The sequence below is a fragment of the Neophocaena asiaeorientalis genome, unplaced genomic scaffold (assembly GCF_003031525.2).
Source record: "Neophocaena asiaeorientalis asiaeorientalis breed wild unplaced genomic scaffold, Neophocaena_asiaeorientalis_V1.1 scaffold223, whole genome shotgun sequence".
NCBI lineage: Eukaryota > Metazoa > Chordata > Mammalia > Artiodactyla > Phocoenidae > Neophocaena > Neophocaena asiaeorientalis.
Genome location: NW_020175045.1, coordinates 3,996,257 through 4,008,317, shown reverse-complemented (window position 1 = coordinate 4,008,317; position 12,061 = coordinate 3,996,257). Strand labels below are relative to the sequence as shown.

The 12,061-nt window shown below is 58.0% G+C and overlaps 1 protein-coding gene across 1 annotated transcript in view; it reads left to right on the top strand.

Moving 5' to 3' along the window:
- FAM20C (FAM20C golgi associated secretory pathway kinase) overlaps positions 1-12,061 on the top strand; it is a 38,806-nt gene that overhangs the window by 206 nt on the left and 26,539 nt on the right. The window contains 3 exon segments of the mRNA XM_024763498.1: positions 1-412; positions 2,115-2,290; positions 7,919-7,997. The exon segment at positions 1-412 is cut by the window's left edge and continues 16 nt beyond it. Coding sequence (XP_024619266.1) covers positions 1-412; positions 2,115-2,290; positions 7,919-7,997 — 667 coding nt within the window.

Here is a 12,061-nt window from a genome sequence, read left to right as displayed (position 1 = left end):
CGGGGGAGCCCCCGGCAGCAGCCTCCGCCGCCGGCGACGCGGGCTGGCCCAACAAGCACACACTGCGCATCCTGCAGGACTTCAGCTCCGACCCTTCCTCCAATCTCACGTCCCACTCGCTTGAGAAACTGCCACCCGCAGCCGAACCGGTCGAGGGCGCCTTGCCGGGGCAGGATCCCGGCGCCCTGCGACCCTTAGACCCTGGTCACCGGCCGCTGCTCAGAGACCACGGGACGCGTGGACCTGTGCCGCCCCCCGGCCCGAGCGGGGACGGCTCCCTCCTGGCCAGGCTGTTCCAGCACCCACTGTACCAGGTAGCCATTCCGCCGCTAACGGAGGACGATGTCCTCTTCAACGTGAACAGCGACATCAGGTTCAACCCCAAGGCGGCGGCAGCGGAGAAGCCAGACTGGTGAGTGGGGCTGCAGCTGCTGAGGCCCGTGCTGGCAGGCCCGACACCCGGGGCAGCCACGCGCCCCTTGAGAATAAAGATCCTTGCACATCCAAGGCGCTGTGTAAAGAGGCTCAGGGTCAGAGACTCGCAGAGGGCGTGGACCCCAAGGCAGAGGCCCCCGGAAGGGGAGCTTTGTGGGGCGGGCAGCGTGCAGGCTCTGGGCACTGCCTTTATCTCCAGAATGACTGCCTCCCTGAGAAGGGCCGCTGGGTGCTTTGGGAGCTGTTTCCTGTGGCCACTGACCTGGGAGGCAGACATGGCAGGCAGGAGCCGGGAAGAGTGAGTTCTGCATTTACAGGAAAGCAGCGCTGGCCTGCAAGGCCCTGGTCACTGGCTCACAAAGGGACTCAGGCAGTGAGTGAAGGCGCTTCCTTGGGAAGCCGCTGCCTGCCGGTGCTTTTGGCAACACCGCTCTGCTGGACGTGTCGGGAAGGTCTGGAGAGGCCTCATGAGCCTTGTAAACCAGTCCCTGAGAAAACCTTACAGAGGGGCATGCTGGCCCCCATGAGGCATAACCAAGGGGGTTCTCCCCCCTGCCCAGGCTGCAAGGGGGTGACAGCTTCCTAAAAGGCGAGTAGCATCCCCCAGGAGCATCTCTTTAAACTGTCCTGCTTTAACCCCTCCCCCCAAGGCCCTCCTCAGCCACACAGATCAAAATAAGCAGATGCTGCCGCCCTGGGCGGTGAAATATTAACCAACAGCAAGGCCACGATAAACGAGTACCTGCACAGGTTACACAGGCAACAGAGGCGAAAGGCCAGGTTTCCAAAGCATCTCATAAAATCCTTTCTCCTTTGCAGTTGGACCAGACCCAGTGTTTTCTGTCTAAACACTCCAAGGTGTTTAGTGGCCTCTGAGCTTCGTCCGCTGGCCAGGTTCACGGAAACGCTCAGAAATTTGGGCCTGGGCCTCTTCATAGGAGAGACAGAGCCCAGAGCCAGTGGTCAGTGATGGGGCCCTTGGGCAGCTTCTCGTAACCCATCGTGTCCATTGTGGGGCTGAAAAGGCCTCACTTGCAGGTGAATTAGCGCTTAGACAAGTTCCGCTTTTCCCTCCGGCGGCAAACAGGGCCTGTCCTCCCCCAGACTGGCCCTTTGGCTCAAGAGACAAGGATGGGCCACGTTGGCAGCACGTCCTCGATTTGGGCCTCGGCTGGAGTGAGTGCCACTTTCCTCTCTCCCCACCCACGGCTGCTTCCTGAAAATCAAATTTAGCCTCTTGCATCATTGCTGTCCCAAAGCAGAGCACCCAGCGAAGGCTTCCGCCAGACTGGGCTCACCTGCCCCCAGGAAGCCGGCAGCCCCTCGCACCCCAGGCTGACATGCTTGTCAGGCTGTTTCAGTGACCCTGGGACAGACGCGGCGGGGCTTCGCGCTGACGGTCTGGGTTTGGTCTGCTTTAGTTAGAGCTGGCTGTGGCGTCTCCCAAGGGTAAGTGAGAATTACAGGCCTTCAAGTATATTATTAGTTGGTGGAACAACAGCCACAGAGAAAGTGCGGACGTCGCAGGGCCCTGTTTGAGTAGAGGCACCTCTGAGTAAATCCATGTTTGCTCGGCTCCAAAGTGAAAACCTTGGCATCGATGCCAACTCCCCCATCCATCTCGAGACCTTGCTATTCTGTTCTTTCCCTGTTGACCTGGGTCACCTTCATTTCTGCAGGCCACACGAAGGTCCTGAGGATGAATTCCTACCCACAGGGGACACGGCCGTGGACTCCTATCCCAACTGGCTCAAATTCCACATCGGCATCAACCGCTATGAGTTGTACTCTCGACACAACCCAGCTGTGGAGGCCCTGCTGCGTGACCTCGGCGCCCAGAAGATCACCAGTGTTGGTAGGTGACCTCCCTGCCCGGCCAGCTCTCCTTGCTGGAGCATCACCTCGTGGGCGAGTTATACTGGCAGCCTTCCCAGAGGAGGCGCCTGCAGGCCTTCGATGCTGTCAGTATTTGGGGGCAGCGGGAGGCTGCCTTCTGCTGTTGCAAGATGAGCATGGCGGGGCAATACGCCGCCCCCAGTCCTGTTGTTCTGCTGCAGGGGGTGCCCCACGGGTCCCCCCCGCGGGTTAAGAAGAGGCCCCCCTGGCAGCTGCAGGGAGACGCCTTGGAGAGCTCGGCATCTTCTGGTTGTCTGGGGAGGCTCTGCCTCAGAGCCCACCTGGTGCTCCTGGGGTTCGTGTAGGCGGGGAGTGACAAGGGCTCAGCTCTATCCAGGGCAGAGCCCCATACACGGAGTAGTTTGGAGGAGACATCTCTGAGTTCTTTGGGATCTGCTGAATCAGAAGTTTCAGGGCATCCAGTTACTGGTTTCGGGAGAGTGTGTCGGCAGTGGTTTCTGAGCGTGGAGGTTTGACGCCATTGTTCTCAGGCCTGTAGGCAACTGTTTGTGAAGGTCCCGATGAGTCACTAATAGCTCCAAGGGCAGAGCGGGTGGGCAGAGGCCCTGGGTGGGAGGGACAGTCCCAGGAGGCGCGAAGGGTGGAGGGAGGCCTCAAGAGCATGCGTGCTGGGGGCAGGGGGTTCCAGGCACTGTCTTACTGGTGTCTGGGCCATCCTGAGGCTGAAGGGGCTCTGCTAACCTGGGCTGATGCCAGGGAGCTGGGAGTTGCCTGTGAGGCTGGCGCCTGGGTTTCCAGAGCTCTTTAGAGGCTGTGTTGGGTGTCTCCGCCCGGTGCTGAGCTCTTTGGCAACACCCTTCTCCCTAGCATATGGCTGTTCACCCTGAGAGAGAACTTGCCGGGGCACGACGGTGGTCTCCCCTCCTTCTTGCTGCCCAGGAGGAATCTCAGTGCCTCCCGGCCCCCAGCCCCACCCAGCCCTCCTCCTGTGCTGGAAGGCAATCCGTGCAGACGAAGAGGACTGCATGGGAGAGGCCACAGCCGGGTGTCCCCTTCTCTCCTGAGTAGACGAGGTTGTTCGAGAAGCATCCAGTGCGATGACCGTTTGTCGTCTGTTCCGTGGATTCTCTTGAGTACCTCCTGCGTCTCAGGGCCCCTTTTTCTGGGCCGTGGGAGTTGGGGGTGAATCCAGCCCCTACAAGCTTCTGCTGCGTCCTGACCTGCACGTGCCGATGGACAGATAAAGTCCAGAGTGATTACGAGGCGGCGACCTCCACCTGGGAGGACCAGGTCTTGAGTGGGGCGAAGGCTTCCATGATGGAAGGCGGCAGGGAGCGTGGGCCTTTCGGGAAAGTGACAGCAGCATTTTAAAGTTGGGGTTTAGGGAAGTGCAGCATTCATGCTTGCAGGCTGCTGTCCGTCCCAGTCTCCCATCTGTCAAGTGGGCTCAGGCACGTTGCATCTTATTTCAAGAAGATGGACAGTGCACCCAGGCTTGTACAGTATTAACTCAGGCTTTGTGCAGGGTCTTGGTTAGAGGCAGGGCTGCAAGGATCCCACAGGCCAGCCAGGCTCGCCATACCCCTCAGGGGACAGACAGCCTCCCAGCTCTCACTGGACGTTGCCCTGTGCAGAGAGCAGAGCCCAGGAGCCCAGGGAGCCGCCGGAGGCCAAGGACAGCCCTCAGGGGCTCACAGGCAGCTTTGCCCGCCCTGGGCACCCTCCTCCCTCATTCTCCCGGGGGCCTGGCCTTGGGGCACCCCCACCCCCTTTGGTCCGACTGTCCTGGGCGGCGGCGCCTAGGCTGCCTGACGTCCCGGAGTTCTGGCTTGCTCTGCGCCTGGCAGGGTGACCTGGGGTGAGTGCCTGCCCATCTGTGTCCTGTGGGCTGTTTGAGCTGATCTCACCCGCTGGACTACCCTGGCCTAGGTGGTCCTAACCCAGCATGTTCCTTGGCGCCGTGGGCCGGTCAGAGCCCAGGCTGGCATTCACAGGCGCCTGACGAGCATGGGAAGGTTGACTTGGTGGGACCCCGGGTATCATCACCCACAGCGAACAGCAGGCCTGGTGTGTCCCGGCTCCCCCAGTCGTGAGTCAGCGTGACTCTGGGCAGATGGGTTAACTTCTGTGGGCCTCCCCGTGTCTCCTGTGGATCACAGATGTGGTCATATCCTCGACCCTGTAATCTCCAGCTTGCAAATCTGAACTCATAACCCATTTGACAGCAAAACCCGACCCAACATGAATGGACATGGAGGCAAAGCCTAAAATGAGAGACTGTTTATAAACCCTTGTTTTTCTCACTTGGAGTGAATGTTCCCATGGAGTGCATTTAATTCCGGGGTTCTCCCCCTACCCGCTCAGGGCTACAGGATCTGTGGGATGGATACACCACCTGCAACTCTTGTCATCTGAAAATTTCAAAACCCCTGAACACTTCTGCCCCAGAGATTTTGAAGATGAGTGTGGACCCATGAAACCTGCCTCACAGGGCTGTTGAGGGGTGTTGGTGAGGAAGAGGTGGGAGCAGAGGCTAGGCAGCGTCCCCGCTCGTTACCTCTGCGTGGGGCGGCCAGCACTGGGCAAGCTGGAGCCTGCTGAAGGCCTCCACTGGACGCTCAGCCCCACTGTGTGCAGCTTTGTGCCTGGAGGTGCTCCCAGCAAGTTCACACTTGAGAGGAGGCCCCTCTTCCTGAGGAAGCAGGACATCTTCTCACGTGGAGCCCAGTGGAGCCTCCGGGAGCATGGCTGCAAGTGTCCAGGCCCAGGCTCCTGCTGGGCGGGGAGCAGGGGAGGGCTGGCCCGGCCAGGCTGCAGGCGTACCCGGGGAATGCACACCTCCCCGGGGGTGTCTGCGCCCACATCCAGCTGGTCGTTTTTGTTGGACACCCAGCTGCTGAGACGGCAGCCTCTGACTGGGCCCTTGGCTTAGCAGAGCCACTGGGTGGGTTTGCAGACCGGGGTCCCTGGACAAGAGCTGTCTGCTGCTGGAGGCCCTGCCCCTGGCACTGCTGTGACCTGGGGTGGTGCAGCCCTCGGAGGCCCCATGGGAGCCGGGAACCTGCCTTGGGAGTCAGGGTTCAACAGCGCCGTCCGTCCTTTTGAGCTTAAAGTGGAAGAAGAACTAGAAATCCAGCCCGTCTCCCGACCCCACCCTGCAAATCGGGGGACAGGCCTCCAGGAGGGCAGCCTTGCCCATGGTCAGCACATCTCCGCCCCCAGCTCTGGGCTGTGTCTGGACCCAGATGGTCACTTCAGTCTTGGAACGTGAGCCCAGAAGTGGTGTGGCGATGAGAACAGGTCCTGCGAGGCCCCCGATGCTTTCCCTCAGAACAGCTCCGTCAAGGCTCCCCGTTCAGAACGCCTTGATCCACTCACAAAACACATGTGGCCAGCGGAGATTTCTTTAGAGCTGGGCTCCCGGCTGCTTAGCAGTGGCTATTAGCCGCCTTTAAAGAGGCTCAGGACCCTGCAGCCAGGCCTGCAGAGGCTTTGGCTGGGCCGGTGATAGTGTTGATAATTAAATCTCTATTGTGCACAGTCATGGGTGCAAAGAATAAATGACACAATTAACCACTCTGTACTTGGAGTTACTCAAAAAGAAGCCACTCAGCAGGAGAGGATTCGGGCAGCCTCTGGCCTGAAGCACACACCCCACAGTTGCTCATCCAGATCAGGACAAAGCCCTGGGTGGTGCCGAGCAGTGGAGACGCGGCTCCACGGGACAGAAGTCCTGGGCGCTCACTCACCTGCTAGGACAGCAGCCCAGGGGGCCGTAGGGCCGCCCTGCCTAATGAGCGGGCTGCTCGGGAAGGTGGCTCTGGGCCCAGAAGGGCTACAGCCCCCCTCCTTTCCCGGGGAAACCTCCGCGTCAGTCCCCGGAGCCTGGCTCGACTGACCCGGAGGAAGGGAACTGAAAATGCCCAGTAAGCTGGACACCCATGCCCAGGGCCGGAGGGACCTTCAGTCATCCTAGAGGAGGGACAAAGGCCGCCCCAGGGGACCCGGAGAAGGCGGTGAATAGCTGAGGTCCTCCTCGTGTCTCTCCGATGTCGGGTCGAAAACAAAGCCTGTGCGTTGCTGGCCCAGCCGCACCCCCCGGCGCTTGCTTTCTCCATTTTGAACCGTTGGCAGCCACGGCCCCGGAATCCAGCAGGCGTGTGTTCCGACTGGGTTGCGTCTAAGTCCAGGGCGGGAGCTGGTTTCCACCTGGGGCAGTGCTGTGGTTTCCCTCTCAAGTAAGCAGAACTCCCCCCATAAGGGTGAGCTGGATGGTAGCAAATCACGGTATCAGGCGTAGTCCAGGCCGGAAGCTGTTGCTTCTCGGACATCCTGGGGCCTGTGTCATGGACTGAAGTCTGGGCTGCACCCCCAAGTTGGGCCGAGGACCCAGGCCGGGGCACAGGCTTACGTGGGGCAGGTGCCCACGGGGCTGGCCCCTCAGTGCCTGTAAATGGATGCGCTCTCGCCTTTCTCCGTGGCTATGGGGTGGGCGGGGAGAACAGAGAACCCAGCGGCTCCTGGTGTCACATTCTCCAAACTTGAGCCATCCTTGGGCCAGGCCTCACTTCTTCTGACCCTTAGATCAAGGCAGGGGCTGTGAAAACAGCTGGACCAGCGTCCTGACCGTGACCCCTAAGGACAGACGTTGGTCCTACTTCACAGATGAACTGGCCGAGGCCGAGGGCACAACGTCAGTGGCCCTGCTGGCACCTGGCAGCACCTCCCACACGGAGGTGTCTATGTGGTCCACCAGTCTCCAGAAGACAGAGTTCATTCATTTAAAGTCAGGGTGGCCCATCCAAATACGGGTCAGGGATCTTGTTAGGAATGGGGAGGGCACAGGCTCGGGGACCTTCACCCACAGACCTGGGTCACTCTGTCTCCGATGCTGGGTCTAGGTCCCCTTCAGATGGAGCTGCTGACCTGGCAGCAGGAGTCAGGCAGGTGGCCAGGGACCTGGAGGACAGGTCTGGCCTCGGCACCCATGGAGCCCTGCAGCCCCTGAAACATATGGGAACTTGGACCTTGAGGTCTTGCCTCTCTCGCCCCTGAAGTCCGCTGACCTGAACATGCCCGACGCTGTTCCAGGTGCTTCACTAGCGTGACCCCGGTCACCACGAGAGCAACCCCGGGAGAGGGTGCAAGGCGTCCCCGAGGCACCGACGAGTGGGTCTCAGCCCTGCCCCCAGCCCCATGGCGGGGGGCTGGGTGGGTGTGGTGAGCCCCCTTCAACAGAGGGGGCCGAGGTCGGGGCAAGCGGAGACACCGTCTAGGGCGCCAGCTGGGGCCACCGCACACCCAACCCCCCAGTGTGGCAACCTCCCGCCACCTCTGCCATCGGCCCATTTTCCCAGGCCCCGTCCACCCTCCTCAGCACGGCTCCTCCAGCCCCTGGTTGGCGCTTCCTGACCCTGAAACATCTGCCTGCCCCGGGCCTTGGTCCCGGACCCTCCCCACTCCACCGCCACGACCCTCACATTTGCACCCATACCCTGACCTAACCCCACAGCCTCAGGCCACCGCTACCCGGGGGTCCCCCCAGAGCCTGGAGCACTGCATCATCAAGCTCATGGGCCTGCCCCAAGGCAGCAGGTGACCCTGTATTCTCTCCCTCCTGTTGCAGCCATGAAGTCGGGGGGCACACAACTCAAGCTCATCATGACCTTCCAGAACTACGGGCAAGCACTGTTCAAACCCATGAAGTAAGTGCCGGGCCGGTGGGGGTCAGGTGCGAGGGGCTGTGGTCGGGAGTGCGCAGGTCGTGTGATCTGTGTCTCAGCCTCTCAGCTCTGCTCTCCTCGCCCGAGAGCAGCCAGACTCTATGTCTGTGAATGCGCATAGCCGTGCCCGTAAAACTTTGTTTCTAAAACTAGTGGGTCAGCTGATTTGACCCCTGATCCCTATTCTAGATAAAATAGAAGCTGCTACCAAAATCAGAATGAGCCCCTCAGTGGCACCTGAAAACTGGGGATGGCGGAGAGGGAACACTTGGAAGCCAGACTTCCCCGGAAATGAGCAGCATCCATTCTGGTGGTCCTGGGGCTTGCTTGTCCCTCATGGGCCCAGTTGTTTGCCATCTTTGGTTACTTTCAAACAGGGCCTTTTTATTTTTTTTTAACATCTTTATTGGCGTATAATTGCTTTACAATGGTGTGTTAGTTTCTGCTTTATAACAAAGTGAATCAGTTATACATATACATATGTTCCCATGTCTCTTCCCTCTTGCGTCTCCCTCCCTCCCTCCCACCCTCCCTATCCCACCCCTCCAGGCGGTCACAAAGCACCGAGCTGATCTCCCTGTGCTATGCGGCTGCTTCCCACAAGCTATCTACCTTACCAAACAGGGCCCTTTTTGCACTGTTGAGACGGTTCATTGTTTTTAAAGCATGGGTTGCACCCCCAAAAGCCCATGAGGCCATTCAGGTCATGTGGGGCTGCTGGGCTGGGTGGGGACTGTGGCAAAGGTCCAGGGCATGGGCCCCCCCAGAAGGAGCAGCTATCCGTGACCAGGGCGGACGGCCAGCCTGGTTCACACAGGACAGAACCCCAACGTTCATGAGGGGTGATGTGGGCGAGGTGAGGCCTAGGCTGCATGTGGGCTCCTTGGGGAAGGTTCTGGAGGGGAGGGGGCTCCTCATAGAACTTTCTGGCCACCGTGGGCTCCTCTGTGCCCTCTCAGATTGGAGCTTGAGTAGAGGGGCCCCTTCCAGGCCTCTTGATGTCGCAACAGTGAGTATGGAACTGTGCGGGGAGGAGGATGTGCCAGGCGGGGTCGAGCTCAGATGTTGCATTGCCGGCTAGGTGACAGGTGGGCCTGGACCCCTCCCTGGCAGGAAGCTGGGATGATAGCTGAAAACCACAATGTCTTTGTCGCCCCGTCGGCCACACAGGCCCCCCGTCTCGGTGGTGTATTGTCCACTGTCCAGTAAGTCGTCTCCAGGTGCGCCCAGAGCTTTGTAAGTTGAAGATTCTGAATTAATTAGGTGGTAGTATTTTTCCTCTGAGATCTTGAAGGATGTATGCTGAGAGGGTCTAGAGAGGAACAGCCCTGAGGTGGGAGGTAGAGCCTGGGGGGGCTGTATGCTGAGAGGGTCTAGAGAGGAACAGCCCTGAGGTGGGAGGTAGAGCCGGGGGGAGCTGTATGCTGAGAGGGTCTAGAGAGGAACAGCCCTGAGGTGGGAGGTAGAGCCTGGGGGGCTGTATGCTGAGAGGGTCTAGAGAGGAACAGCCCTGAGGTGGGAGGTAGAGCCTGGGGGGGCTGTATGCTGAGAGGGTCTAGAGAGGAACAGCCCTGAGGTGGGAGGTAGAGCCTGAGGAGCCGCAAAGTGTAATTTACGTGGTTTGTGCAAGACCATTTAAAGTTGTTTTTTTTTTAATTTTTTATTTATTTTTATTTTTGGCTGCGTTGGGTCTTTGTTGCTGTGCGCGAGCTCTAGGCGCGTGCGGGCTTCAGTAGCTGTGGCTCACGGGCTCTAGGCGCGTGCGGGCTTCGGTAGTTGTGGCGCGCGGGCCTAGTTGCTCCGCGGCATGTGGGATCTTCCCGGGCCAGGGTTTGAACCTGTGTCCCCTGCATTGGCAGGCGGATTCTTAACCAGGGAAGCCCCACCATTTAAAGTTTAATGGGTATATATTTTTAATAGACATTGAAAAATATTTAAATAGGGCATTAGCCCACGAGTTGCTGAGTATTCTTGCTTTAGTGTTAAAGTAAGATTTTTTAACACCTTTATCAAGATGTAATTTACATATTTCATAATTCAGCCAGTTAAAGTCTACAGTTCAATAGCTTTCAGTATATTCACGGAACTGTGCATCTATCACCACAATTTTAGAACCTTTTTGTTACTCCAGAAAAAGCCTGTCCGATGGTGCCCTCCCTCCAGGCCTGGACAGCCACTAGGCTACTCTCTGCCTCTGTGGACTTGGCCAGCTTGGAGTTTCATGTAAACAGACTCACACACTGTCTGATTCTTTGTGTCTGCGTCTCTTACTGAGCACCACGTGTTCAAGGTTCATCCGTGTTGTGGCCGGGGTCAGAGCTTCCTTCCTTTCTGTGGCCGAACAACGCTCCCCCGTGTGGATGGGCCACATTTTACTTGGACTTTCATCCGTTAACGGGCGTTGGAGTTATTTCCACTTATTGGCTGTATGAGTAACGCTGTATGAACGTTCATGTACAGATTTTTGGGTGGACATGTTTTCATTTCTCCCGGCTGTATGCCTGGGAGTGGAATTGCTGGGTCACATAATAACTGAGTGTGACTGTTTGAAGAGCTGCAGACGCTTTTCCTCGGCGGCTGCGTACCGTGTGGTCCCACCAGCCACCTGCACGCGCTGCTCATCAGTACTTGTCTTTACTCGCCTTTTCGGCCCTCGCCATCTTGGCGGGTGTGTGACGTGGTGTCTCCTTGAGGTTCTGATTCATAGTTGTCTACTGACGAGTGGTGTCGAGTGTCTTTTCATGTCCTTGTTGGTCATTTAGATCCTCTTTGGAGAAATGTCTGTTCAGATCTTTTGCTGTTGTTTAGTTCGTTGTCTTTCCATTAGTAAATTGTAAGAATTCTTTATATATTTTGGATATAAGACCCTTATCACATACGTGGTGTCCTTTGAGGCACAAGTTTCTCATTTTGAGGATGTTGGATTTAACTATTATGTCGTTGTAGCTCGTGCTTTTGGTGTAGTATTTAAATTGTAATATCGAAATATGTACGTGCTAGGTAATAGTGGTGCAGGTGATTGTGTGTGGCTGAAGTTCAGAAGCATTGGTGTATCCACAGAGACAACAGGCCTGGCAAGGCCATTGTTGTGTGACCCCCAGTAAATTCATTCCCCCTTACTGGGACTCAGTTTATCCATCTGTCAACAAAGGCATTGTAGGAAGAGGTTTGAGGTCTGAACTCTATTGGATTGGTTTAGGAGACAGGGCACCAAGTTTACAGAAGGAAGCCAGGAGGAGCTGGTATTTGGCAAGTTGGGGTGGGGCTGGGCAGACGCACCAGAGTGTACGGGCTTTGCAACAGGATCCAACCTGCTTCTTGGAAAGGAAGCGTCCAGGTGTGCCCGTAACACTAGCTGTGACCACCTGCTGGCAGAGGTACGCGTTCAGTCGCCCCACAAGCACTGAGCCCGGCCTGGCCTCCTGCCAGGTGCAGGGAATGCGGACGTGACTCAGGCCCGGCACTGCTGCTGCTTAGGGCGGGATGGAGAGCGGTGTGTCTGCTCCACTGCACAGGGCCTGGTCCTCGGTGGGTGCCACACATACGTCTGCAGAACGAACAAGAGAACGAGCCACTGACGGCAGACGGGAGACTGAGGGCTGGTGAGCCCTTGGGAGGCAGCTGGAAGGTTTCTCAGAAGTGACCTCCAGCTGAGGCCTGAGCACAAGTGTGACGGTCAGGAGAACAGCCTGGAGAAGGCAGCACCGTCCAGGACCGGGTGGCTTCTACAGTCTGGAGGACCAGTGCTGTTGTGCAGAGGAGGACATCACGGGGCTGTTTATACTGAGGTTCATTTAAGTGAGATGAAGTTACAACCTAGGCTCTCGTCACACCAGCCACACCCTGAGGCGTCAGTGGCTGCACGTAACTGGTGGTGCCGTGTTGGACACGCCCAGCATCACAGAAAGTTCTGTGGGATGGTTCTGTGTTTGAGCACAGAACCCGAGGGGAGACGGGCCCAGGCAGCTGGAGAGGGGCAGAGGTCAGACTCTGCAGGGCATCTGGGCCTGGATGTTTGGATTTTTTCCAGGAGTGTCAGTCAGCCA